The sequence below is a fragment of the Aulonocara stuartgranti genome, assembly GCF_965226115.1.
Source record: "Aulonocara stuartgranti genome assembly, chromosome: 9".
Classification (NCBI taxonomy): Eukaryota; Metazoa; Chordata; class Actinopteri; order Cichliformes; family Cichlidae; genus Aulonocara; species Aulonocara stuartgranti.
The window spans coordinates 29,944,227-29,971,451 of NC_138960.1; the positions used below are offsets into that span (position 1 = coordinate 29,944,227).

General features: G+C 39.1%; 1 protein-coding gene across 4 annotated transcripts in view; it reads right to left on the reverse strand.

Moving 5' to 3' along the window:
* ctnnd2a (catenin (cadherin-associated protein), delta 2a) overlaps positions 1-27,225 on the reverse strand; it is a 272,214-nt gene that overhangs the window by 69,226 nt on the left and 175,763 nt on the right. For all 4 annotated transcript variants that reach the window (XM_082547708.1, XM_082547707.1, XM_082547709.1 and 1 more), the window contains exons 13-14: positions 14,432-14,564; positions 3,610-3,823 (exon numbers count right to left, since the gene is read on the reverse strand). In XM_082547708.1, the coding sequence (XP_082403834.1) occupies positions 3,610-3,823; positions 14,432-14,564 (347 nt within the window). The remainder of the gene's footprint in view (positions 1-3,609; positions 3,824-14,431; positions 14,565-27,225) is intronic.

Sequence of the window (27,225 nt, forward strand, 5' to 3'; positions counted from 1 at the left end):
GTTCTGTCCAACAGCACCTGGATTATAAGTCAGTGAATATGGTCCAGATATTACAAGAGTCTCAGCATTAATCCTCCCAGTTCACCATTTTTTGACACTTTCTCTCAAAAAGGGTCACCTGCCTTTAGCCCTTCATTTTTGTTCTTTGCGCTACAGACATACTTCATTTTTATTTTACAAAATTGAGGCTGAAAACGTTTAACTACACAAGCTCTGTAACACAGCTTTTATTAAAACTGCCTTAAACTGGTAGGATTGTGTCAATGGCCAGGACAGCATAAATCACCACTTACATAATTAACTAACTGTAGTCCTTCTCTGTATTTGTGACAAACAACATCAACCTAACTGAATTACAGAATAATTATGCAACACTTCTTAGACGTGAATTACAGCAACAGCAGGGTGTTACGCGAGGCAAATTAAGACAGACTTCAAAATATGGCTGTACTGTCGTGAAAGCATTTAAAATGTGGAGTTTAATGCCAAGTACCAGAGGAAACAGACAACAGGGGAGACTCATGCATGACACTGAATCACAGACAGGGAAGGGCAAAGACAGGAAGAGTCAGGAAACGGGGGAAGCAGAGATAGAATTTCACAGTGCATGTCTGTCTGTGTGAGATGACTATTTATAAAAGTCGGAGCTCAAAACATGATGCGGTATGACTCGCAGTGAATTTTATTCACTGGTTAATCTGCTTACAGACCACAGACATTCCTTCCCCGAGTTTTTTTCTGTATCTTAGTCTCTCCAGCACGTTTATCATCCCAGACATGTATACCTTGGGATCATCAAAAAAAGAAGCCTTTTTGTAATGACATTCTTACTTCTTTATCTTGAATATAAACAAACCTTGTTTTTTAGTGCAGCAGAGATTGCCTGCCGCCACACAACCTGTTATGAGGATATCATTAACAGTGAAAAGGTTCCAGACTTCCTTCCTCCTTCTCTACCCTCCTCTAGCGAGCTGTTATCGATATCTCAGGGGTTTGTAAAAGGACAGAAAAAAACTGTGCACTTGCTTGCTAGCTGTCAGCCTTATGATCCACCAGGGCCTCTTCCCCCTCATAGAGCAGGTGACCTAGTGGGATGGATTTTTGAATGTGTGATTAAAGATGAGCTCTGTTGTGCTAAGTAACAACGGAGACAGAGGTCAAATTGAGCATGAGGGGGCCCTACTGACTTTAGTTTAATATTCTGTGTGAATGCGCTTTATGGTTTTGCAAGGTTTTGTGTATTTTTTGTGTTTGAGTGAATGGGTCTGCTTTATCTCTGAAACTGTTAAATCTACTTGTATGAGCTTGCACATGTCTCTGCTATCTCAGGACTAACCAGGTGTAACAAAGAGGCCAAATGTAGAAAAACAATGGTGAGACAAGTGCAGATACCCACAGTCCAGCTCAACATGAAACAAGTGTGGAATCACATAAAAATCCAATGCACACACCGACAAAGGGAAAGAAAAGTGCGAAGCGAGCAGACACGAGATAACAAAAGATGCGAGTAAAGGACAACAGATGAAAGAAAGGTATTGGCTCTCTCATGTTTTATCACAGGAATCGATGTACAAGTTGCTGGTGAGAGCTGCTTATAGGAAATCTTTTAGGCTGCTAACATTCAGATCCCCACTTATGACAATTCACAGTTTGAGCAGCAAGATAATGTAATGTACCTTTTGTGCAGCTGATACCAACAATATGAGAAAATTCAAAAATAAACATGGTCCTATATAATCATGCATTACAGGACAGTATTTATAATACATATGTCGCCACATGAAGTGATCTAATCTAGTGTATTAACATAATGTATAAATCTTACTATAGTGCACTTAAACTCTGCCTGTCCATGAAATCACGAGTTCAGCAGACAAAAACAGCACACGGGTAAATCTCAGTAGTTCTGCATATTATATATTAGCATATTTTATTTCTGAAAGTGGAGAACTCAATCAAATTGTGCTGTGGCTGATGTGACTGCATCAAAAAATGTCCCTAGTTAAAGGTTTTAATTTGAATGAGGGATTACAAAAAAATACTGGCAGCTCCCAGTGCTGCCTCTCAGCCTCCTCGTAGACGCACGTATCATATTAATGTAAAAATCCTAGGTGATTTTTAGAAAAGTTGACCTCTGACCTTGAGGTCAAGGCCACTGGGATTTGAACTCATCTGAGGCTTTCAGTTTCTGTACCTGTGATATGGATTTAAAAATCCTACGTCGTCTCATGCTCAAGTTATCACATTCACAAACTCGGGTGTCCATGCTGGCAGGATGACATACCCCATCAGCCTTTAACGGGTAAGAACCCCCTGTGTGGCATAGCTGCATAAGCATAATTCACAGACACTATGTTTCATCAATATTGCCAATGTCATACTGGAAAATAACTAGCTGACCACTGAAATTCCATATATCCTAGATGTTTGCTTGTGTGTAAGCACACATCTATGTGTTTCTTTTTCTTTTAAGCAGCGAGAGGTGCAGTGTTGTGTTACTATTTGCTACTCCTCTAGTAGAATATTAAATTCTCAGTGGGAGGCATATTGGAAAAAAAGATGATATCAGCTCAAATGTGTATTATCTGTGTTATTATCTAACACCTTATGTGGGTGTTTAAATTTAATCTATACATTTTTTGCCTAAACATATTTGAATGTGTATTTGCATGAACGCGTGTATGCCTGCACGTTATTAAGTTTGTGCGTGTGGGTGTATGCACTGCTGCAATGTGTGTTTCAACTACACCAGCTAGTTTGTAGTGTTCATTCCCTCAAGGTTAAAACAAGATTGATTCCTGCTACAAGTGTGGGGCTTTAAATTCCACTTTAAGCAAGAATTTGAATGAAAGGTGGGCCTATTCACCTTTTTATCATTGCAGACATGCAATAACAATTAATGCAAACAAAAAACATGCACTGCATTACATCTTACACGTCTTAATAAAATATGTCAAAAGGGACACTTGACAAAACACTCCTAAGAATAAATAACATTCACAAAGATTGTTGGCATTCTTTGCAAGAGTCATACAAGTCATGGCTGCTGAGGACAACTGTGACTGAATGTTATCATTCAAGTGGAATGTGAAATAGTTGTGCAAGTAAAGAAGATGAACAGCCTTGGTTTGGTGAATAGTAAAGTCTTCTGACAAACACTAATTCACTAAAACTTGACTGTATGAAGAACTACATTCACTAAGCCAAAACGGTTGCAGGTGCTGTCATGGCCAACCGAGACCACTTAAGTCACTAAATAAGAAGTAAAACCACAATTAGACGAACGAATGAAAGACACATACAATATCAATACCAAGAAAAGACAGAAAGAAAGTTTAATTTTTTTCCTTTTGCTGGCTGAAAGATTCTTTCCTAAAGCAGCTTTAGTGTAGGTGTGTGGTATGTAGAGCAGCTTGAAAGATCCTTGCATCCTCACATATCAAATTCTATCCACACATTCACATAAACATGGGAATTGCACACACACACACACACAAACATATTCCATTAAAATCTCTCCCGAGGCCATAAACAGAGCCATGCTGGAAAATAACTGATATACTGTACATGCTAGGAGCTGAAGTAAAAAATTGTCACAGACAAGCGTACCTGTGACTAGCTCTCTGATTTCCACATCTCCGGTCTTCCTCAGCAGGCGGACCAAGGCAGGAATCCCCCCGCAGTTCTTCAGGGTTACTTTGTTCTCATCATTGGCCTTGCCATACACCAGGTTTCTCAAGGCTCCGCAGGCGCTGCGATGGACCTCACTCATCCTGTGGTCCAGTAGATCAACGAGCAGCTGGATGCCTCCCTGTCTACGGATCTGAGTATCAAAGAAATCGAATCAATCAAATCTGTCGTAAATGAATAATATATATTAATAAAAATCAGCAGCAAGAAGTATTGTAGAGAATATTTTTTTCAATGCTGAAATTTTAATATCTTGTACTCCTGATGGCTGGTTATTTATCTATGCAAGTAGCTACTTCGTACACAGTGTGTATAATGTGTGTTTGTGTGCGCATGTGTGTATACAGCCTCCAGTGTCTGTCAGTCCTGCCAATCAGATTAACAGCACAATGTGGGCTAATTAAATATACTAATGACTGGGCTTTAACAAAAAATGACACTTAATTACACTGATTAGGGAAGAATAAGCTTGCTTGTGTGTGCCTGTATGTTATAGAATCTGCACGTTACCCGGCACTTTTTCTGTGTGGTTGTCCTCCCTTCTTAGGTTTTTGTTTCCTTTTATCACATTTGCATATGATAATTGATATGCATGAACAGTTCACTTATGAATTGGAAAACTAACGTTAAATTTTTATCTTAATGACTAAAAGATGAAAGGCAATCATGGCAGCCTCCACAGATTCAGTGACTAGTGGTTGTTTATCCTTTTTAAGAAGGCGTGTAACACACACATTCCAAAACCATGCATCTGTTACCTTGATTTATTTTAAATGTGTATTTCAGCCACCAAAAGGCAGGCATAGCAGGGAAAAATTAAATTAATTGAACACTTCTTTAAACTGTACATGACGACTCACCTAACTGCACAGCAAATCTGTACCCAGCTACACTACTTGCCTTGTGTCTGCTACTATTTTTGCCTTGTAAATACACATAAAGAGAAACATGCTTAGCCACAGTTTGAGAAATAAACAAAGTCAATCAGTTTAGATTTATGATTATATCTCGATTCTGTGAGAGGGCGAGGCAGTCAGGACTGTTAGCCCAGTAGGGATCACAATGAGGGCACTCTGGCGTTACACATAATGCCTTCCCCCCATGGCGCGACACATATTGCTCTCTCCCTATGCTGGTGGTTTTTAAACCTCCCACATCACTTCTCCACTGCAGGGATCTTCGTCAGCCTTAGGGGGCCAAAGAGCTTAAATCAGCCTGTGTTTGGTCCAGTCGACAGGGGTGTTGCGCTAATCACTAGAAACAGGCTGCTGAGATCTCCAGGAGACTAGTCGAAACAAGGATGGAGCAACTAGTGTGTGAGACAGAGAGAGAGAAAACGAGAGAGAGAGAGAGAGAGAGTGTGTCCCTCATGCCTCCACTTTTATTTAATCTCTTGAGCACTGCAACTGACAGACTTACTCAACCAGATAACTCCAGTTTTTCACAGTTAGATGCATATTCAGACTTTTTGAAACCCTTTAATATTTTTCAGCACCTTCCCCTCTAAACATGGGACATTAAATATAGAAAATACTTCATTAGTAATGCCTGCTTCAATGTGAAGCACCAGATGGATGGATTTTACTACGCAGACGAGCAATAAGACATGAATGGACTTCCAAGGCTTTTTTTTGTTTCATTTTTTGGCTCTCGCACACTCGCACTCATACTTTTAGCGTGATTAAGTCAAAAATAGGTGTGCACACAAGCGCAAGCAATAACCAATGATAATAAAGATGCACATAAGAAGAGAGAAAGCGAGAGTGAGGGTGACACAAGAAAGAGAAAGCATGAGAAATGGAGGGCAAAGAGGATGTGGGTGTTTCATGACACAGCAGGAGTTTATCGAGCAAAATGACTTTGCTTATCTATTCAATTAAAATGGATTAAGGAAGGCAGTGAATGGCAAAATAACCTTGCTAGATTGGCCATACAATTTCCTCAACCTGATTTGCTGCCCCTCTTACGCCCTCTAATCCCCACCTCTGCTCTTCTTCCCCTCCTCCTGTTCCCCTTTTCCTTCCCCATGCTAATTCGTGCACCTCTCCCTGTTTGTGTTTATGTCACACTTAATCTGTTATTCCACTTTGTATTGCCTCTGAGCTACATACAAGGCTTGGCAATACCTCTGTGCCTGCTCCTCATGTAAAGAAGATTAGAAGCGCTGATTGATTTGTCTTTGTCTCACGCTCTTCTGCGGTGGACACGGCTATTGGTAACCCATAGCGACAGTTTTGCCGTGGTAACAGTTAGCAGTGGTGACAGCTGAGATTGTGAGAATCAGAGATGCTGCCAGCATGAAAGTGGGATACATGGGTGCCACGCACCTGAGACGGTGTCACGTGAAGCTTAACAAGCGTTTATGACTAACCACATATGGAACTTCAGCATTAACCACTAGCTCCAGACAGGGTGCATGTGAGTGTGCAGACAGAGAGGAGATGTGTCACACCTTTTAACCGTTTATGTATTCACACACAGAGGCAAGCATACACACACATACAAGGGGTTGTGTTGTCTTCACTTGACACTTAGCCTAGGGCTAACTGCAATTTAGAGCCTTCCAACCTTTGGTTAATTGAGTTTTTGGCCCAGGGCTAACATTTCCCTCTTGAGAATTTTAAACTGGGCCAAATAAACCATTAACCTATGGCTACCTAATATTGTTCTGAGGCAGGGACACAGCTAATTCTCATAGAGTTATCAGCATAAAAATTCACAGCTGTGAAAATGTACTGTAACAAATATACTGGAGGCTTTGTTGTATGACGAGGTAGCTAACAGAGAAAACAGAGCAAACACTATTCCTCACAGCAGCAATGTATGTGTTATTAATTAGGTTGTTTAAAAATTAGAGTGAATTATAGAGTAAAATGTTTTTAATTAAAGTATGTTGCTGGTACTTTTGCAACACTTACAGTTAGGTTAGAAAATCAAAATGTGATTAAAGCGTCTTTCAGCTTTACTTCAACGGTTTTAATAAAAGTATTCGATTAACTGTATAGGAACTGCAACCATTTTCAAAAGGAATGCACCAGCCAGTTCAACAACATCAACAGGCTTGGAAGTCCACAGATGGCAAATACAGTGGTTGATTGCAGAATTCTTTCCTTGGTTAAGAAAAATCCTTCACAACCTCTAACCAAGTCAAGGATGTTTTCAAAGACTCTCAAAGTCTTTAAAGTTGGCTCAAAAGATGCCTTATAGAATGTTAACAGATAACAACTCGTTATAGTCAGTAACAGAAATGCATTAAACTATGCCAGAAAACATCTAATAGATAATGGCCAAAAAGATGCTCCAAAAGCAACACAAGAGTTTCTTAAGGCAAAGACATGCAGTAGCCTTCAATGATCAGTGCCTGAACTGAACCCACTGAATCTGTACAAGCAGTATTTGAAGGTAGCTGCAGTAAAGGCTTGGCAGTGGCAGAGCATCTCAAAGGAGGAAACACAGCGTTTAGTGATATCCATAGGTTCTTGCTAAATCCCTTGAAGTAAAGCTGAAAGTCTGCACTTTAACTACACGTACATACAGTTTGATTTAAAACCAACTTATTAACCTAAATGTACATAAGGGGGAAAAGCTAAGTGGAAAATACGCTGTGAAGAGGGACAGAAACATATACTACTTCTGCAGCATCATTAAGAATCATTTGCTGCATTTCTCATCTTCCGCATTCATGTCTACTGAACAGATATTTACAGCATTTGTAGAGTTCACGGCCTAAAAATCTAAAGCCTGATTCTTTTGAGGCTGAGAAATGACAAAGAGTCAGGGGTCACATTCGTCCCCCATCAAGCCGCTTGTTGGATAAATGGATATTGATATGGCTGCAACCCAAAATGAATTACTGATGTAACTAAAGCTCAGGTTGAGACTGTGAGCCTGTGTTTTGCATACCCAAAGGAAATCTATTAGCTGCCATGTCAATGGTTCTGTTTTAATTCACTCTGTGGGAAATATACAGCATATAACTGGTTGTAGGTGTGAATTTAGTTATGTGTGTGGATGATACAGCATTTGTACTGTGTATGTGTCTAAAGATGCTATAAATGATGCTGAAGATGAATTTGGCAAGCTGCCTCTGCAGTCTAGGCTGCAGCCAGACCTCCATCTACCTTATCAAACACAGACACACACGAAACACAGCCTCTCTCTCTCTCTTTCACTTTCTCTATATCTGACTTCTCTTTCCTGCTCGCAGTATTTGTGTAGGAAAAAGAAAAATATCCATGCATATAACTGTAAATTAAAACATGCTCACACTGACACATCTAATCTAAAATGTCCACTCATACCTGTGTTGAAACATTTGTACACAAGCACATATAAATGTCATCGACCAAGAAACAAAACATTGTGTCATCTTATGTACCAGTTCCAAGATATCATAGGGAAATATTTTCTTGTTTTTTTCGCCAATATTTTTCTTCTTTCTTTCTAAAAACTTATTTTTTTCTGGTTTCTGTTTCTATCTTTCCACTTGTATTTGCTGCTACAGATTATGTCTTTAGCAATGAATAGGAACCATACTGTGGCTGTATTCAGCTGCTCACTGTGACTGAAAATACGAGAATATAAGCCTCTTAATCCAGAGTCATACCAAATAGCTGCAAAAAGCATTTACTTTCACATACATGTCACTGTATGTCTCAAGAACCAAGTAAATACTACAATGCAGGACTTCCTGTACATTATCTTTCTAAAACAATGCTTCTAAAACTTTATATGTATATAAAGTGAGGCAGGAAATCACAACTTAATGCAATAATATTTCAAATGACAAAAAAAATCACAAGGTTCCTTTTCACTATAGCCAAAAAGAAGAAATCTTAGTGCTGTCGAGTAATGTCTTAAATCACCTGCTACAACAATACAAAATTAAGTAGTTATTATTTTGTTAGAGAAGCTTTTAATTTCCTAAATGCCAGTAGTGATTTTGGAGTGACACACACAGATTAGACAATATAAAATGAATAGACAGTTATAAAAAGCTGTGATTTCAACTTTTTGAATTTAATAGCCAGTATAATTTCTGGAAAAAGAAAATCAATACAGAGCTTTGAAGTAAATTAGGGAGCACAAAAAAAATGTGACTCGCTAAAACATTCACAGCTCATTGTCCTTTAGTAGTCTGCCAAATTTGAGAAGCAGAAAATAGAATGTATAAACTGTGTCTTTGTTACACAATCTAACCTTCAACATTGAAAACAAACAAAACCGTGACCTTAATTGTTAACGAAATTTATATCCTACTACTCCTGTCAGGATATTCTGGTATCAGATAATCCTACAAACAAACACAAATCCATCCATGTGACATACATGTAATATTGCTAACGTAATTGGGTGAGTTCCTATGAAAATGTGACGTACATGTGAGCTAAAAAAATTTATGACAGGAAATGTGAAGTAAAGGCGAAATACAAAAAAAAAAAAAAAAAAGACAGGAATTTTCCCCTTGCACTAAAATCCTGGCACTACTCTGCAAATAAACGTTTCTTCTGATTGTTAATTTGAATTCACAGACACATAAAATTACACTTGTAATCATGCAACGCACTCATCCTGATATAGACCTGTCTACTTCCCTGCTGGGTGATTGGAGAAGTCAAAATGAACAAATGATGTGGACAAAAATCCAGGAAGTTAGTAGTGCCATTATGTTTCCTGTGGTTAAAGAGAAGAAGGGACTGTCATGGACAAAACTCCATCAAATGAAACCTCACCTCTCTTTTGAAATACAGGCACAGACTGGGTCATAAAAAAAGCCCATGTGTGTAACTGGATTGAAGTAATGCTAATCAACGTGCGCCCCTGCTGGTCTTTGTCTTTGCTTCAAAGCGTTAATAACACATTTTTCTTTTTGTCTGCTGATAAGCAGGAGAGAATACAATTGACAATTTAATGCCACTTCATGTGTTTGGAAGCCTTTGTAATAAAGCAAAGATAGTCATACAGACATTTTAAACTCTCGCTTGTTTAAAATGAAAGAAAAAAGTCACTTTCTTACAACTCTGAAGATGAGAAAAGATACATAACTGACAACAAAAGAAAATGTTATTAAACATCCAAGCTAATCATAATGATACTAATAGTAATTATGAAGCAGTGACAGTTATGATCATTTATTTTATATTTACCTTTGATTGAAATGAATTGATTTATCATGAAAATTAGTTTTTATAATATTATGAGATGAAAGGAAAAAAAATATGAGTTATGAAAACCTGGAGGAAGTAAGAATTTTCCTCTGTTTCTATGTAAAACATTATGTAACCAATATGAGTTGAGCTAAAAGTTGTCCATAGTTACCCGACCATACCATAGTATGCTGCTAATATGGATGTTGAAAATACTGCTCTGGAGGTTCAGCAGCAAAACATCTCGTAACAACAACAACAAAATTCCCAATTAGTTTGTATTTAAAGCATTTTTAAAGCTCACAGAGCTTCTTTGACAAGGACGACTGTTGTTCTGGTTAAAGCCACTGAACTCTAAAAGGTAATTTTAGCTGGCAGAGGACCGCTTTCTGCCTCATGAGTTTATTTTGTGTGTGTGACTGGTATTTTAACACGTTATTTTTGAATCAGACTAATATGTTAAACACCAGAGGCACCCAGCAAATCCCAGTTTCTCCAAGGTAAACTTTGTGTCTGTGTGTGTGTTTGTAAGTGGAGTCTGGTAGGTTGAATGCGACAAACGTAATGGCTCTGGTAAAATATCAAATAATGGCTGTATGGTGATGCGGAAAAAAACCTTGAACTAACCAAACTAATACTTTTATGTTCTCCTGAACTAAAAACTTGATGAAATACTAATACAATCTTGCTATTCTTTAAAGGCACTAATGTAATCAGCTCTGGAAAAAATGTAATGCTAAAAGCTAACTATGAACTTAGAAACTTTAAGACTTAACCGTTTGCTTCTCTCTGACTCTCTACGCTCGTCTTATATTTTATTACAACCGAATTCACTATAAACAAACATCTTTAACTCCAAACAGTCTTTGCATGTACATATTGTCATGTCCCTGTTGTCAGACAACAGAACATACAGGGGAAAAAAATTAACATACTCAACATATTTACCAAGCAGTTACTCTGAACTGAAATCTCGATTCCTGCAATTTCAGTGTTATCTGACAAAATTTGCATTCACATAAGTTACAAACAAAAACTGTACTGAGATTTTGGCTGTACTTAAGTAATTAACAGAGTCTCATTCAGGTCTGTATCAATATGGGTGTAGTTTACTGAAATCAAGCTCAAACCCAGAGGTACAAAGGTATGGTTTAAAAAACGATTTGGATCGAAACTTGAAATACACATAATGGCAACACACATTACAAGTAGCATGTCTTAAAGTGGTCAAATGTTAGAAAAAGCGGACCTTTAAAGGACAGCTGACCAAAAAAACCCCAAACAAACTAATATAGTGATTTTACGTGTTGTGGATCATGAGAGGGTGATGAAGAGTAGGGGCCTCTTGATAGTGACTTATGCAATTCCCTTGGACTTGGTCTCCAGTGGTCTCCCACAGTCCCAGTTCCTGACTAACATTATTAGTGTACTATTAGCTTTGTACGGTGCCAAACATTCCAGTCTCTATGTGTGTGGCATTGAGCTGTAGTCTTTCTTGTAGTCAAAGCTGAGGCTGGTCTATCTGGTCTTACAGTCCTAGTGTAGTGCTGTGTTATCCAGGAGCTGGTGCTTTGGTGTAATTTACAATGCCCTACTACGCCCTAGGCTGTGCTCATGTATTAACTCATGTGCCTCATGTGATTCGTGTGTGTTGCTATAATTCCAGTCCAGATGAGTACCTGCTGTTAGTAGTCCCACTACTTCAATTTGTACTGCCACGCGTTTATGGAGTGGTGTTCTTCTTTTTCATCCACCAGGTGTAGATCGTGCTAAGTCCTGGTGCCGTCCAGCTCTTCATTCCTCCAACAACAACTCATTGAGGAACGTCTGCCTTTGTGATGCTGACTGGCTCTTGCTCTAGGTGCTGGTGTTATGTGCACCTTTTTCTCCCAGATATTCTTCTGGGAGAACATCTTCAGCTCTGGTAGGTCTGTCCTAGTTGTTATCCTAGTCTTTCCTATTATTCTCTTGCAACTAAGAGTACATCCTGGTAGCATCCTTGAAAAAGGCCACTCATATTTTTCCTCCTGCGTCTCTGGTGGTATCTCTTCAGCCAGAGCTGTAACATTCGTTTGGCAGTTTCCAGAGCCTCATCTTATACTTTTCTCATGATGCCTTTCTACACTTCACTTAACCAACTAATATCCTTTGAGCTTTTCTGATTTTAAATTCCAGCCTTCTTCTCCACAAAGAGCTTTCTCTACACGCATTCTTGATCATATACCCAAGTCCTTCTAGGATTACTGAGGCAGGGGTATCTAATAGCTCTGTGATACGAGTAGTGTGGATGGTGAGCAGAGCAGTGGTCACATCTGCAATAATCTCCTCTGATAGGACTTTGTCAGTGAACTGGGGGAGTTGTGCCCTTGGTTTGGTGGCTAACTTGAGTCTGGCCACAATCAGTAGTTTCCTCTGTTACTGCAGGTATTATCAGGTTCAGTTACACTGCTCTCTTCTATCAGAGTTGGCTTATTATGTTCATACAGCTCACTATTCTTCCCATTGTACTGTAGACTCTGGATCTCCAGCTTTAATGGTAGCTAGCTGTCCTCTACTGATGTTATAACATTGAGCTACCAGGTGTTTCTTGATCAATCAATCAATCAATCTTTATTTATAAAGCACTTTTCATACAGAGAAAATGTAGCACAAAGTGCTTTACATAGTTAAAAGCAGCCCACCCCACCCTCCAACTCACTCCCCACACTCTCAATACACATATATCCCCCCACCCACACACACATACACACACGCGCACACTTAAAGAGTAAAAATTGGGCTGGGCTCGCATGAGCCAAGTGAGGAAACACTATAACAGGGAGCCGTCTGCACCGGGAGCCGGTCACAGACCGCAGCCTCCAGGCTGGGCACACAGCAGGAGGGAGGCAAAGGAGCCCCCCAGCCAGGCTGAGAGGACCCCAGAGACCCAGCAGCCACGGTCAATAACAGCCCCGGTGCAGAGAGCGCCCTCCGAGGAAACACTGGAGATATGACGCAATACAATATATATAGGGTAAAATGATAAAATAAATCAGTGTGGATGCCGGTCATCTACTCATCCATAGTCCTGCATGATATCATATTATATCTATCTATATCTCTGTCTTTCTATCTATATCTATATGTGTGTGCGTGTGTACATGCGTGTGTGTTTGTGTGTGTGTGTGTGTGTGCATGTGTGTATGTGTACAAAAACACTACACTATTTGGCTTCAATATAGCAAATGGATCTTTAACCAAATTAATGTCCCATATCTGGCTTAGTGATCGTCAATCAACTTTGTTTTTCATTAAAGACTATTTAAGAAATACAGCTTAAGGCACATCTCACTGTGTTTCTTATTGCATCATATTTCACACACTGCATTGCTGTCATGTGCATTGTGCACATGTGGAAAAGTGGAAATGTATCTCGTGTTTGCAGAGAATATAAGTGTGTTTTTGTTTGATGTGATCCAAAGTACAGGCTGAATTCTCTTTTTGTGTAAACAGTGTTTAGCCACGCCTGGGACCCAAAGCATGACAATGAAACAGACTTGATGAAGCCAGGCCAAAGATTTCGCTGTCAACGCAATGTTTTTTCACCATTGTTGGACACCTCTATTCAGGCATAATTGGATCCATTATAAAAGACACGAGCACTTAGGTTTCTTTCAGAGCTGCATGGGTGAGGGGAAGGGAGAGGAATCAAGTGTGATGTTTTTGTATGGAAGTGTGATTGCATTTCTGTATCCCTGCGTGTGTCTTTGTGTGGGTGGGTAAGTGGGTCGATGTGAATGAAAATTAGCCGCGTGCATGTTTACATGTTTAATTGCCTTTGATTTGCAGAAGGTTAATATTAATTTTTCTGTTTTGTATTGTGTTATGTCTATTTGCATATGTGCACACATTGTGCTGACACACATCACTTTACATCTGTGCATGAATGAGCATTACAGTTATATGGGATCACTTTTCATTAGGCTGCAGTTGCAGCTATTGACTGCTTCCACTGAAATTAATTTCATATAGAAAAAACATGTCAATGTTCTCAACCGCGTGTACTTGTAAATTGATTCAGAGGTACTGTAGACTGTGGAGGGGTGTGTGAATTTGTGTCTGTTGAAGGAAGAGATGCAGATTTGAATGCATCTGCATGTGCCAATGCCACTGTTTTAGATTGCCACTAGCTTTATTAAAGGGTTTATTAGAGTGTTTCAAAGGGGCTTCACCGCAAAATTAGTTTTGAGAGGCAAACCTGCTGCTTCGGGACTAATTGAGCTTCATTACCTCAATAAATACAAGTCAGTAGAATGCACATCTTAAGAATGGTGATTGTGGCAAGCTTTATCAAGCAGAACATCAGTGTGAAACTGGTTAGCTATTGCATTATTTCTCAAAAGCATTCCTCTGAATAGGTTTGACAGCATCTTCTAGTCACAAATTATTCACCTGTTTTTTCAAACACATATTTTGATGGCTTTCATTATAAAAGTTACAATCATTCCCTTCTTTGCAACACTGATTTTAATCAAATTCTCACATGATACTAAACCTGCGCAACACACTGATAGACACAGACAAGGACATACATGTACGCACACGTATACACAAACCTCAGCTTTGATCTTGTTGTCTCCAAAACAGAGATGCTGTAGGTAGGCTGCAGCATTGGACTGCACCGATGGGAACTGGTGCTGTAACATCTGGATCACCTCTGGCAACTCTGGATCTCTCCACCCAAACTCTCTGCAGAATGACATACAGAGACACTTTTATTCCTTCAGCAGGTTAACAAAGTTTCTCACTGAAATGAAAATATTACCTAAAAGTAGTTCAATAAAATCAGAGACTTTTTTTCAGCCACAAATATTCAACCATGCATGTCAACGTTAATGCGGGATAGGCAGAGCATGAATGAAAGAGAGATTTAAATGTCAAAATCCACTCTGCTCTGTTTTCAGTACAAGAAAACTCACTTCTAATGGGAGAAGGCTTTAGAAACTAAGCAACACAGTGGAACAAAAATGACACAGATCACCTGCTGAATGCCTAATTTGCTGAAATATCGTCATTTTCATCCAACACAAGTGCAGGAAATGAGAGAAAGTAAAGATAAGGCCACAAAGCTAAGCACGTGGCAATCATGAAAACTTTAATAAATGGATCAAAATCAACCACAAATGGTATTAGCATTTTAGCGTAATAAAAGACAAGCTGGATTTCCTTAGAATAACAGTAAATCTTTGAAACCTTTTGAGTTATTTCAGATGGATGATTTGGAGCATTGTCATAGCAACCATGTGTGACAATTTTTTGAGAGGTAACCAGCAAATGTGAAGATGCTAGGGATTATCATTTTGAAGGTCAAGCTGAAGGGCAACAGCTTATTTGTACATTTGTATGGATGCGACAAAATACGAGTTAATACAAATAAAGAGGATTTCGGCAGAAGCATGAAGCGATGCATGCAGAGAAATTTTTAGAAAGCTTATAAAAGGAATCAAAAAGTGTTGCTAACTGCACAGGACAGCATTTCTGCTGCCTGCTTGCTGTCTGCAGTTTCAGTTATTTCCTATACTTTCCACCACTGGAAGTTTATACTCTCATGAACACACTAGACAAAGTGAAATAAATGTTTTGTCCCTCGGTAATACACAGGAAATGGTCTCCTTTATTGTATTATCCCCCTCTGATAATTGTTTTGCTATGGCCCCCCAAATGAGGAAATTATGAGTGTGCGTGAAAGTGTGGGCGACTGGATATGTCTACACTCGTGCACGAGCATGTGCCGCCTCAATCCACCGTAATGTTTTCTCCAATAATCACTTTGTAAACTGTTTCTCTGTTGCTTCTTTCTCTCTGTGCTTTCAGAAAACTGCCAACTCTCAATGCGATCTGACGAAAACCTATGTTGAAATTTTGCGGCTCCCATCGATCATGATGTTTGAGGATTGATTTTGTTGTTTCTGGCTTCATGCTTACTGTTCTGTGGCAAACTGTGTCTCACCGTAATCCCCATCAAGCTATCGTGCAAACTGCTGATTTATTGTGCCTCCTAGCTCAGCCGACCCAAACATGAAAATGTGGTAAATATGGGACAATTGACCTGCCTGGGGAGTTAAACCTGATAGGGTAGAAGATTGTGTGTGCATCCATAGTTTTTGCTGCAGAAAATGAAGCCTCGACACAGCGCTCATCTCTGTCGGATCAAGTGAATGCACTCTATGAAACATCTGTGGAAAGCAGAGCATTCACAGGGAGTAAACATGGCTCTCAAAGATAAAGCAAGCTCCAGCATGGACGGCTGTTTATCTGCCGAATGATAAGTGTTCATTCAGCTGGAAAGCAGGACTGAAGGAGGGAGGTAGAGGACAGATAGAGAGAAGGAGGAAGAGGGAGGGATTCCCAAGGCATTTAGGGGATTTAGGAGGAGAGACCCCCAAACAACGTTCCTTAAATCACACAGTGAGATACCATCAGGGCAGTTTGTTTATGTGTGTAAGGGTGTGTGGCAAGATTAAGATAGCATCATGATGTGTGTTTATGAGGCCCTTGTTGCTTCCATGTCTGTTTGTGTGCATGAGTGTAATGGCAGGTGCATATATATTCTTTTGTGTCTATACTTCTGTGTACTGACGCCATATATATGTATCTGACTATATGCTATGTCACTGTATGTGTATGAGAGTGTGTGTCATCCATCCCCCTACAGCCTCCCAGTTCTGTCAGTGTAGTTAATAGAAAGCAGAGTGATCTGCTGATAAGATAAGCATCATGGCTCGACCATTAATTAAAAACCCCTGGTAGGGAGAGACAGTGAGAGGAACAGAGCAGAAGGGAGAAGGATAGAGAAGCGAAACCGCGAGGGAGGATAAGGAGTGAAAGTTAGGGGGGGAAACACTGAGCATTTGGGGGCAACTTTGAGTACAACAAGCGAGAGGAAGCTGACAGGAAAGGAAAAATAGGAAAAAAGAAAAAAGATGGAGAAAGAGGAAAACAACAGATGAGATGCCAGTCATGTCAACACAGGTGCTAATGAGAGCCATAGCCCTGGTAGATGCACCACAAGGCAACGTGCCAATGATGTGAAACAGCAGGATGGAAACAGCAGCCTGGAAAAGTAAAAACGGATCAAAGACGCGGTACCAACATAACTGCAAAAGCCACATTAAATACCCACACAGCTTTTAAGGAATCTGCACCACGATATGTTGCCACTTATGTGCCATATTCTTTATGTTACATTTTTATTATTTTTTTGCTTTGTGTGGTAATAAATGCCACACAGAACAATTTGTGGACTTTGCTCTTTTATACCCAGGCTGTGTGTTTTTGATATGACACACCAGTGGGTAGGGGAATAAATTAGGTGTCACTGCTGCAGCACAGAGTTTCATGTTCCTGGTTAGAGAGGTTACTTTGCCATTTCTTGAGGCATGCGTGGGTGTGTTGCAGTGAAATATTTTCAATGGAATCACTAGGTATGGCAGGAGAGCAGTATGACATGACTGTGAAAAAGGCAGGTGGCAAGGGAAGGAAGGGCGGAGGCAGAGACAGAGTGATATAACTGGGACAAAGGAAAAGACTGCTGTGTGATGGTAGGGCTTTGATGCACACACACATACACGAACATGCACACACACACACACGCACATACATTTGAGGGAGGCAAAGTGTGATAGAAGAGTACCACACATGAAAATACAAGGACTATCAAAGGATTTCTTTCTTTTTTTTAAACCTCTCTTCATCTCTCTCTCTTTTCATGTCTAGGTCTCATGAGACAGTTGAACTTCAGTCTGAAATCCCATCATGGCCATTGATAGACAGTATTCACACACACACACACACACACACACACACACACACACACACACACACACACACACACTATAACACAATATGCTTGACAATGTTGAATTTCACACTGATTGGCTGATGCTATATGAGGGGAAATAAATGAGTTGGAGAAGTTAAGTAATGCAAAGAGATCCACAAATTGACGGTTGCAATATTGAAACACATTCAGAGCCTGACACCTGTTTTCAAAAGTGTTGCAAATTCAACCAGGACTAAAATGTTTATGGTTTAAGATCAACAAGCTGTCACATCATGTCACTTTCATTTATTACCACTTCTATCCCATTTGAGGGCGTTTACAGCACACTGTCGTGGTGTTGTAGTTAATCTTATTCATCTGTCTGCACAACCTAATACGATGCATGATGTTTTACACAATTTTGAAATGATTTGGGTCTCCTAGTCCAGATCACATCCATCAGCGGTGCCCACAGTGCATCTAGAGTGACAGCTCCACACAGGAAGTCTGTCCCTCTGGCCTTAATCTGATTGGACAAGCCCTGTCATGTCTGTTAACTGATTCGAGGGTCAGGAATGGACAAACTGGCAGTGTGCATACTAAAGCAGATGCTAATTAGGACCTGAACATCAATCTTCATCACTGTGTTAAGACAGAGGGAGGGCAGAGGGAAGGGGTAATGTAGGAGAGAGAAGAGAGAAAAAGCAGTTACCAGTACTATGAAGGACCTGAATAAGGTTGGCTATTGGTTTGGGGAGCAAATGATATTCTCTTCAACACTGAAGATCAAATTATTTAGCATTTTAGTAGACCAGACTATCTTCTTCCTGTCTTTTTCATTTTAATATTTTCCTGTTGACTGCCAATGGCTGTCAAAAGCCTAAAAGAGTGGTAAAAAATGTAGATACTTAAGTGTGAGTAAGTATTATTTTCCCCAGAACTGAACTAAGAGAGGTGTTATTTTATGCATTTTGCATCAATCTGTGTGTGTAAAAAAAGTGCTCCTCAGCACAGAGTGTACTACCCAAGGTAAATAAAAAAGAAAAAGAAAAAAAGACTTCAGCAGTTCGATAGACAAACAGATGCCCGAATAAGCTGCATGTGAGAGATGCACAAACAGTGGCTCTTAGTTCAATGGCAGCTCCTTTAATTAAGTGCAACTTAATTAAGATGCTATCCAGAGAAAATAGCCAGCACTGCTGATGTGAACGCTGCAAAGTTACATTTATGTTTCTCTTTGGTACATAGCCACGGAGGAAGATTCACCTCATGTGCAAAAGGTGGTACTGATAAACAGGGACAATAATTTATGGTGTATGTATTGTAAACATATTTATATCAACATAATGTTTACCTCAGTAGGTTAAATCATCATGGTCAAGTTATATAATATTACAAGATACTTGCATCAGCTTATTTAGATCTAGTTAAGATGACTGAACTAAAATGTGTCAGCCAAACAAAAAATCAAGTTGTCCAGATTACATTTACTGACCAGGTTTTGTTTTACTACAGTGTGGACTTCAGACGCTCTCCCAGGGTGCTCAGACGGCACGCAGTCAGGTTCATGCCCTACTTCATGTTCTAAGTCAGTTTTCTGTTTGTTTGTTTAACATTAACGAGTTAATTGAATGTGAACAAACCTCAAGTGTCACTTTTTGTTCTGACATTTTTTGTTCCTTATTCCCAGCAGCATGCAGCATGATCGGTGATTGCCACGCACCTGTGCTGACTCTTGGGCTGAGCATATGGCCCGATTCGTAATGAGTGTGACTCTACGTAGAGTCACCCTGGAAACGTCCCTATATCGAGAGGTAAGCTAGAAATACGTGGGAAAGTTTCGGGATGCCCTTGTCCTCGTCCAACAGAAACAGGAACTTTCAAACAGCATACGTTGTGCTTTATCCCGCTATCAGATGCCCGTATTAGGATCATTAGGATGCACCTATTCCCCTTCAGTTTAAATGAGGAATCAATATATATTACATCCCTGAAATGCTCCAACTCATAATTGATTTCTTCTTTGTTGTTCATTATTATTAGAATACACGACAACCGAAATTGAAAAAAGAAACAACATATGAATCACATGTCATGTACAAACATGTGCAAAGTAACATACAATCGTACAAAATTTCCACAAAAGTAATTCTGTCTCGATTGAGACAGCCCTGAGGTAATCACATGAAACTCATATCTGTAAGTGTGTGGATTTTCTAGTTAGCCAATAAAAATCAATAAAAAAACATACTGTAAAAGACCACGTGGCCTTAGGAGCAGTTGACATGGACCTTTTAAAACCACAGCACTTTCTACAGAATCAGAACGTTTGTGTTCTCCCCTGGCCTTTAATGGCTCTAGGCAATATAATGTGTTTTGCCCACATTCTTCTCGCCTGCTAAAAAATTCTCTGTGTAGACCTGGAAGAACCAAACAAAAGCCACAGCTCCAGCAAATGGGATCAATGAAAGGTGGGGGAAGAGAAAGGTTGAAGCCCATAACAGCTGAGCTGACAAATGAATGGATAGAGATAGATGGACTGAGCCTAAAATGAAGCCAATGCAGAAATAAACAGAAGCAAAAAAATCTGCCGTGAGTCAGCTACAATAAAAACACCTTATAGTGTGTCACCATCCCCCTACTTCTTGCCTTCTGCTCCGCGGTTACTGATGGGCAAATGGAAATGGCTCTCGTAATCACATTTCACCTCTATTCATGAAAACAGAAAAGTGAGCCATTAATTCCATACAAAGACAGGAAGAAATGGAGATAGGAGCACAAAATAGGAGACCATGAATACGAGCAGGAAAATCCAATGCAGATAATAATAAGTATGGACATAAGAATGAAAAGATTACTACTTTTCTCCAGCTCATCTCTACAGTTGGAGCTACGTGTGGTTTTTCTCGAGCTCCTTTCCTTCCCTTTGTCTCCACATACCGCCACACCTGTGTATCGCTCTCCTTCTCTCTGTCTGGAGGTTTTTTTCCTTTCTTTGTTTCATGCAGCAACCATCAGATGACAAGAAAAATCAATATGCTTTCTCTATGGCATCTTCCAGCTGGGAGTCTGGGGCTCAGGAGGTTGAATAGGACCGAGCAAAGAATTAAGTAAGAAGAATGAGCATTGCTGAGTGAGACCAGCTCACCTTGCATGGAACAGAGAAACAAATAATGATGGGAAAACAGCTAGTGATGAATGTATAGTTTGAAACTAACAAATCACAAATATAACTTTATTTTGTAAGTTTTTTATGAAACTAAAATAGCAAAAATTAAGATTAAGAGTCTGTAGAGACTAAGTAATGTTACAGTAATTAATTAAAGTATGGTGAACAGCAAGATTGTCATCAAAATCCTTAACGATTTTCGGGTGCGCTTCATCTATACTTCATATAAAAGAACTGTATCCAAGGAGCATTCAGATACAGTAAGAACGATGGTGTTAATGCTGGTTATTTTCTTTGTTCTTTCAGTGTATCGCTGTCCAATAAATGTTTCTGCTGCATGGTTAAATAAGTCGTTTTTTTTAGAGCAGATTACAAGAGTGTTTTTACACTTTGCTCTCTTTTTGTAATTTGATCTGGATAAGTATGGCCACTTGAAAATTAAAATGTAGAAAATGTCAACTGGGAGAGACTGTGTGCTTGCAGATATGTGTTTGTGAAGTTTGCATGGGTGAGGTTGTTGAAGGGGAACATTAGTGTGCAGGGCCACAGAGCGATTTGCCAGTGTAAGGAAAACACAAACGCCAGCACAAGTCCTTGCAATTAGCTGAACACACAGAATCGGAGGCATAATCGAATAGGGCATTAGGCTGACAGACAGGTGTTCATTTATTTACACGCCCAGAAAAGGGCGTGCACTCATGCACGTGCACAGCGTATTATACACACACTGTAAGTGAACAAAGGAGAGCGTTCACACGCACGCAAACATCAATGCACGCAAGACATAACCACACAAGTGTGCACACTTGCAGATAGCACATGCATGATTGTGTGTCTTTGAATACACAAATATACGCTTCCTCATAACTACAAAGAGGAAAAAATACACACATGTTCACACGGCCATTATCCCGCATTTGCTGATCGGTAATTTTCAGCCCGGTGGTACTATTCCCCCGTTGCAGGGTGCAATTACTGGATGTTTACACAGCCAAACAATAGACCAGTGAAACATACTCTCAGTCAAACATTCATTAAATGGGCCAGTAGGTGCTGAGGTGACCTAGACCATTACACTGTATCGCACCACGCTCATTAAGATTGAGCTGTGTATTGTACTGTATCCGAACCAGGAGTCAGCCTTAATCTGATACCCTCATGACACTTTTCCAATTGGATAACGATATTGTTGTACTGTGATATACAATCTAACAACAGACTGTATGTAAAAGATGGAAGTCGATTAGAACAAACGAAGCATGTTAAATCTGTTTTTTTCTAATGGTCAGCAGAGTATGCCTGCTTTGGTTATGAGCAAACAAACAAAAACAAGTCACTGGTCTCAGTCGATATTTAAAGTCTTATTTAGCAAAATCTGGTGTTTTTTTTAAATTATGCTTCTAATTACAGTCAAAGGGGACATAAAGCAGGGTATGTTTACAGTAAGGTCATGTAAACAATTATGAGGTTTACCTTATAACTGGTAAGCTACGATTTGTTATATTGTTATTATTTCCCTATTATTATTGTTATTATTTATATTTATTATTCCACCATCAGATTCACACATTTCACTCATCGCAAATTGTTTCAAAAAGCTAGTATGGTGCCAGTCAACATGGTGATACAAGAGTGACTACATTCATCATTAATAAACAGTATATTATTGTAACATAGTGCTATGTTAAGTGTATCTGTGTGTGTGTGTTTACATAAATAAATGTATGAAAAATGATCACTGATTTTTACTTTTAGCGGGGTTTTTTTTCATCCAATGGCTGATTTGCAATATCATTCTTCACCATTTGTACTAATTTACCAAGGTCTACAGAAAAATTATCTATTCACTTCCACCTCTTCAAAGGTCAGTGTACTGCTCTGAACATCATCATTAAACCCCATTAAAGCTGATTAAAGTTTCTGTGTGATTAGTTTGAGTACCCCGATTTAAGGTGAGTAAACCGAGCCTTCTTTAGACTGTGTTGTTGTTTTTCTTTTTCTCTGTTTTTTTTACAGCTTGATGAAAGGGTTGATATCAGTGACCAACTGTCAACAGACTGCACTGCAATTATGTCTGATAACACTGAGAACTGCCACTCCAGCTTCTGCCATGATACAACCAAAAGTGAACAAAATTGACCAATCAAATCCCCATCCACAATACTCAGAGATTCAAAGTGTAGGCACAGGATTAAGCTGGTGGACGAACAAGAGTCTGCTGAAAAAATTGCCTCCTGATTTGCAATCATGCTCTTGCCACTGAATAACAAACAGGATGGGTGGACTATTTTTTTTTTGCCATGATGCTAATGAGGATGCTCGTCCGTGCAGATGTGTGAGTGTGTGTCCATGTCCAACAAATGTACCTTCATACCTTATCGCTAATGAAGGTGTCACAGTGTCAGTTCATATGTCTATGTGTGTTAACCAGCCACAAATTATCCAATATTATTTTGCCATGTAGCTATCACAATAAGGTCAAACAAAATATTAACATTTAAATGTGTGTTGATTTACTTGTGAAACTATCTTTGTCATGTGTGTAAGACATAAAAATGTTGTTTGCACAGTCACATTAATGGGCTGACAGTATGTAAATCATTACATTTTAAGGTGAGGGCATTTCAAAGTCAGTTTAAGGTTACATTCACAGTAGGGTGAGGTCAGTCAGGTACTAGGTATTGTTACAGTTACTCTAAGTCTTCAGGATATGAATGTGATTCAATGCAATGCCCTCTAAAGTCATGATACACAACTGTGCTCTGTGAAAGCGTGTGTGAGAGAGAAAAAGGTGGGTGTGTAAATCCATTCTTCCACTACCAGATTCACATTACACAACCAGACACTTACTGTAGAGGTCAGAGACCTGCCCTGACATTAAACAAGTGAGATGACTTGGCAGATCCACTCAGATGTACACACACGCATGCACACACACATGCACGCACACAAACAAATTCTTCTGTCTGTAATTTCCCCCTGCACTCTCTCTAAGTTACAGAAACACACAAGCATGTGCATCCTTCAAACACACTCTACATTTACTTCAGTACTCAAACATCTTATGTTTCTTTCTCTTATCACTCTGTTTTTGAATACACTCTCTGCTATCATAGGGAGGGTTGGTTGTGATGGGGAAGTTAAACCTGAACTAAAAGCCTAGAGAATGATAAAATATAAATTGGAAATTTGAAGCGCTGCAGTGGCTTCAGACTTCTATCTATATCGGAAGTGTTTGTGCACAATTTTGAGTTACACACAATCATTATAGTCACATGCAAAAACTATGCTGAAAGCTGGGTTGGAAAATGGGAAACAGGCGCAGAGCTTTATTGAAACAAATGCAAACTTGCATGGAAATTGATAAGAAAAAAAACAAAAACAAAGCTTGTACAACTTTAACAAGCTTGAAAGTCTTATTTGGTATAACTGCCTTTATTATTCAGTATAGTCTGAACTATTTGTCTGCCAGATTTCTTATTTTCTTTTAAGTAGTCTTCAGGAATAGTTGTTTAGACTTCTTGAAGGACATCGCACGGCTTTGGAGCTTTTGTTCATCCAAAAATATTCAGATATGAGGACTAGCCTTAAAATAAGTGAAAAAGCAGCCAATGTTCAAAGAAAAACTATTGATCAGGACTATTTTAAAAAATCATTTGATGAGAAATATAAAGAAGTGAAATTTTATTTTATTTTAGCTCTTATCCCAGCATTACTGGTTAATTCTTTACTTGTCCTACAGTTCACCCTAAGGTGACTAAATCCTCCTTGGGCACTGTATAAGTTTGGGTGTTTGCATGTTAATATTTCAGTGCTGTTTTGTGTGCAACCCGTTTGCGTTTGTGTGAGAGGGAAAGAGTGTAATCAGCAGAGAAAAACTAATAAACCAGTGATTAGTTTATCCACCTGCTATTCTCATTAGATCTCAATGGAGCAAAAATGCAACACAGAGTGCTATCACTTCAGGATTTGCTAAAAAAAAAAAAAGCGGCTTAAAAGCAACAGAGCGAGCGGGCAGATAATGAGGCTGACTGTGGAAATGATAGCATTAGGATAGGAGTAGAAGACATAAATGAAAAAAATATGAGTAAAATGGTTTAAAACATTGATAAAATAAATAATTCAGACAATGACAAACATGATTTCACTATTGTGAACTCTGAATCTAAAACTGATATAACCAATGTCTGAAATGATGATAAAAAGGAAATATGTCTCAAAATTGAGTCTGCATTTAAAGATTTTTGACATTTTCCTAGTATGTTTGTGCACCATAAAGCAACACAACTCCTTAAGACTTCACTTTCTCTCTCTCACACACATACACACAAAAAACGGATTAAGTGAGGCTAAAAGCAGTCATCCACTTCAAATAAAATGGGGATGGAGGCAAGAGAGAAATAAGGAACAGAGCTGAGCAATAGAAACATCACCGAGCTGAAGCTCCAACATATCTGGGGTCAAACAATATGGCAGAGTGGATGCTTTATTCACTCTGGGTCAACTGAACACAAAGTGTGTCGTGTGTTCTATAAACACACAGAAAGGTGCTATAGAGATACAATAAAATAAAAGAGAAAAAACACGAGATTTCACAGCAGCATGCACAAAAACTATAGAAAGTGTGACTCCTTCCATAGAGGAATATAGATGACAGCAGTGATATTTTATTTTCCACCTCTCTCATTCATCTGAGGTATGGGGTTTATTTTCTTCATGATATTCAGTGAGCAACATTTCAATGATGCAGATGACTGAATCCGCTGAAATGGTATAATTTGGTGAGAAAACTTTTATTTTCTGCAAGTTCACCCGTCCTTGCAAAACGATTGCTGGCATGAAAGCAAAACCCATGATGGGATAGGTGTGAAATTACGACCTAGCTTGACAGCTCTGACAGCTTGTTTGACATAAAACAATGAGGCAAAAACCTGTATTTGAAATTGCCAAAATATTGCCTTCTCGTTGATTTTCTTTTTTTTTTTCCATCTTGTTTTTGGACTGACTGAACACTTGGTCATTATTGGTTACTGTTACAAGTATTAAAGGTACACAGTAAGTGAACCAATAAATAGTCCTCAATAAATAGTCCTTTACCCTACAATGGCATTTATTTCAACAGAATGAACATAGATTGGATTACATTTATTTGTTTCTAATATTGACTGACATATATACAAACATACAATTCTGCAAGGTTCAGGCTTTTTTGACAAATGGCATTTTAAGACTGTAAAATCAGTGAAGTGATTCAGGGGGATACAGAAAAGGTACAAAATGTACACTTGGGAAAAGCAAACACTATCACGCATGAATTCACATGTTACTTATTGATGTAATGAAAACACAAGAATATACTCACACACATCTTCAAGAGGGATAAGATAACACTAACATGTGAAATGACTCATGAAGATGTGCCTTGCAACTTTTTCTTAATTCGCCGTGCTTTCTTTTTATTGCCGTCATTTTACCAAGATTAGCATTGGACTTGAGTCATGATCGAGCATCTGTCTGTAGCATCTGTCTGTCTGATAGCAAAGCCAATGTTTATAATATGAAAGTGCATGCACACACACAGAAGCACAAACATGCGCATATAACTATTGTAAGCGTGGTAAGTAGAGTCTAAGGAATCACTTTTTACCCTGCAGTGGAAAGAAGAAGGAGAAAAGATTGATAGGAACAAGGAGAGGGACAGAGAAGTGATTTGCTACTTTAATAGACACAAAGGACAACAGGAGGGAGAACAACTGTGTGTTTACACTGAAAGAACTGGAGAAAACACTTGGTGCTTTGTTCTGGATGGATGTCTATACCTCCCAGCCCATCAGACCTGCAGAGCTGTGATGGAGTGATGGAGAGAGAGATGATGAGAGTAATGGATGCATGACAGATGAGTTTCTGCATTCAGTCGGAGGCCCTCGGATGAATCTGTGTTATTTTATCATAACTTAGTGAAAAAAACAGAACTGACTCTGCAGAGCGAAAGCGAGGAAGGCAAGTTTATGATGAGAACAGGAGCATTTCCCTGAATGAAAACAAACAAACAAACAAACAAACAAACAAACAAAGAAACAAAAAAATTATAATGGCATAGCCAAACACCTATTTTTATAGGGCAAATAGAACAGTTTTTCCTCCCAGTAAATAACTATTGTGGGGGTTCTTAACAATGGCTACTATCAGTGATGTGTCATCAACAAATATGTTTTGCTTTATTTGACAAGAGATGATTCATGGAGCATGGATGCTTTTTCAAAAGCATCCAGCTGCACACATTCCGGTGGTTACTGAGCAGCCCCACTGGTACTTTTAAGGGGTTATGGGCATTACATCGGCTCTGAAAAGGTGCTACACTGAGCTTTACAGCACCAAATCTATAAGCTGTAGCTGTCTGCTGCCACATGGGGTTGAAT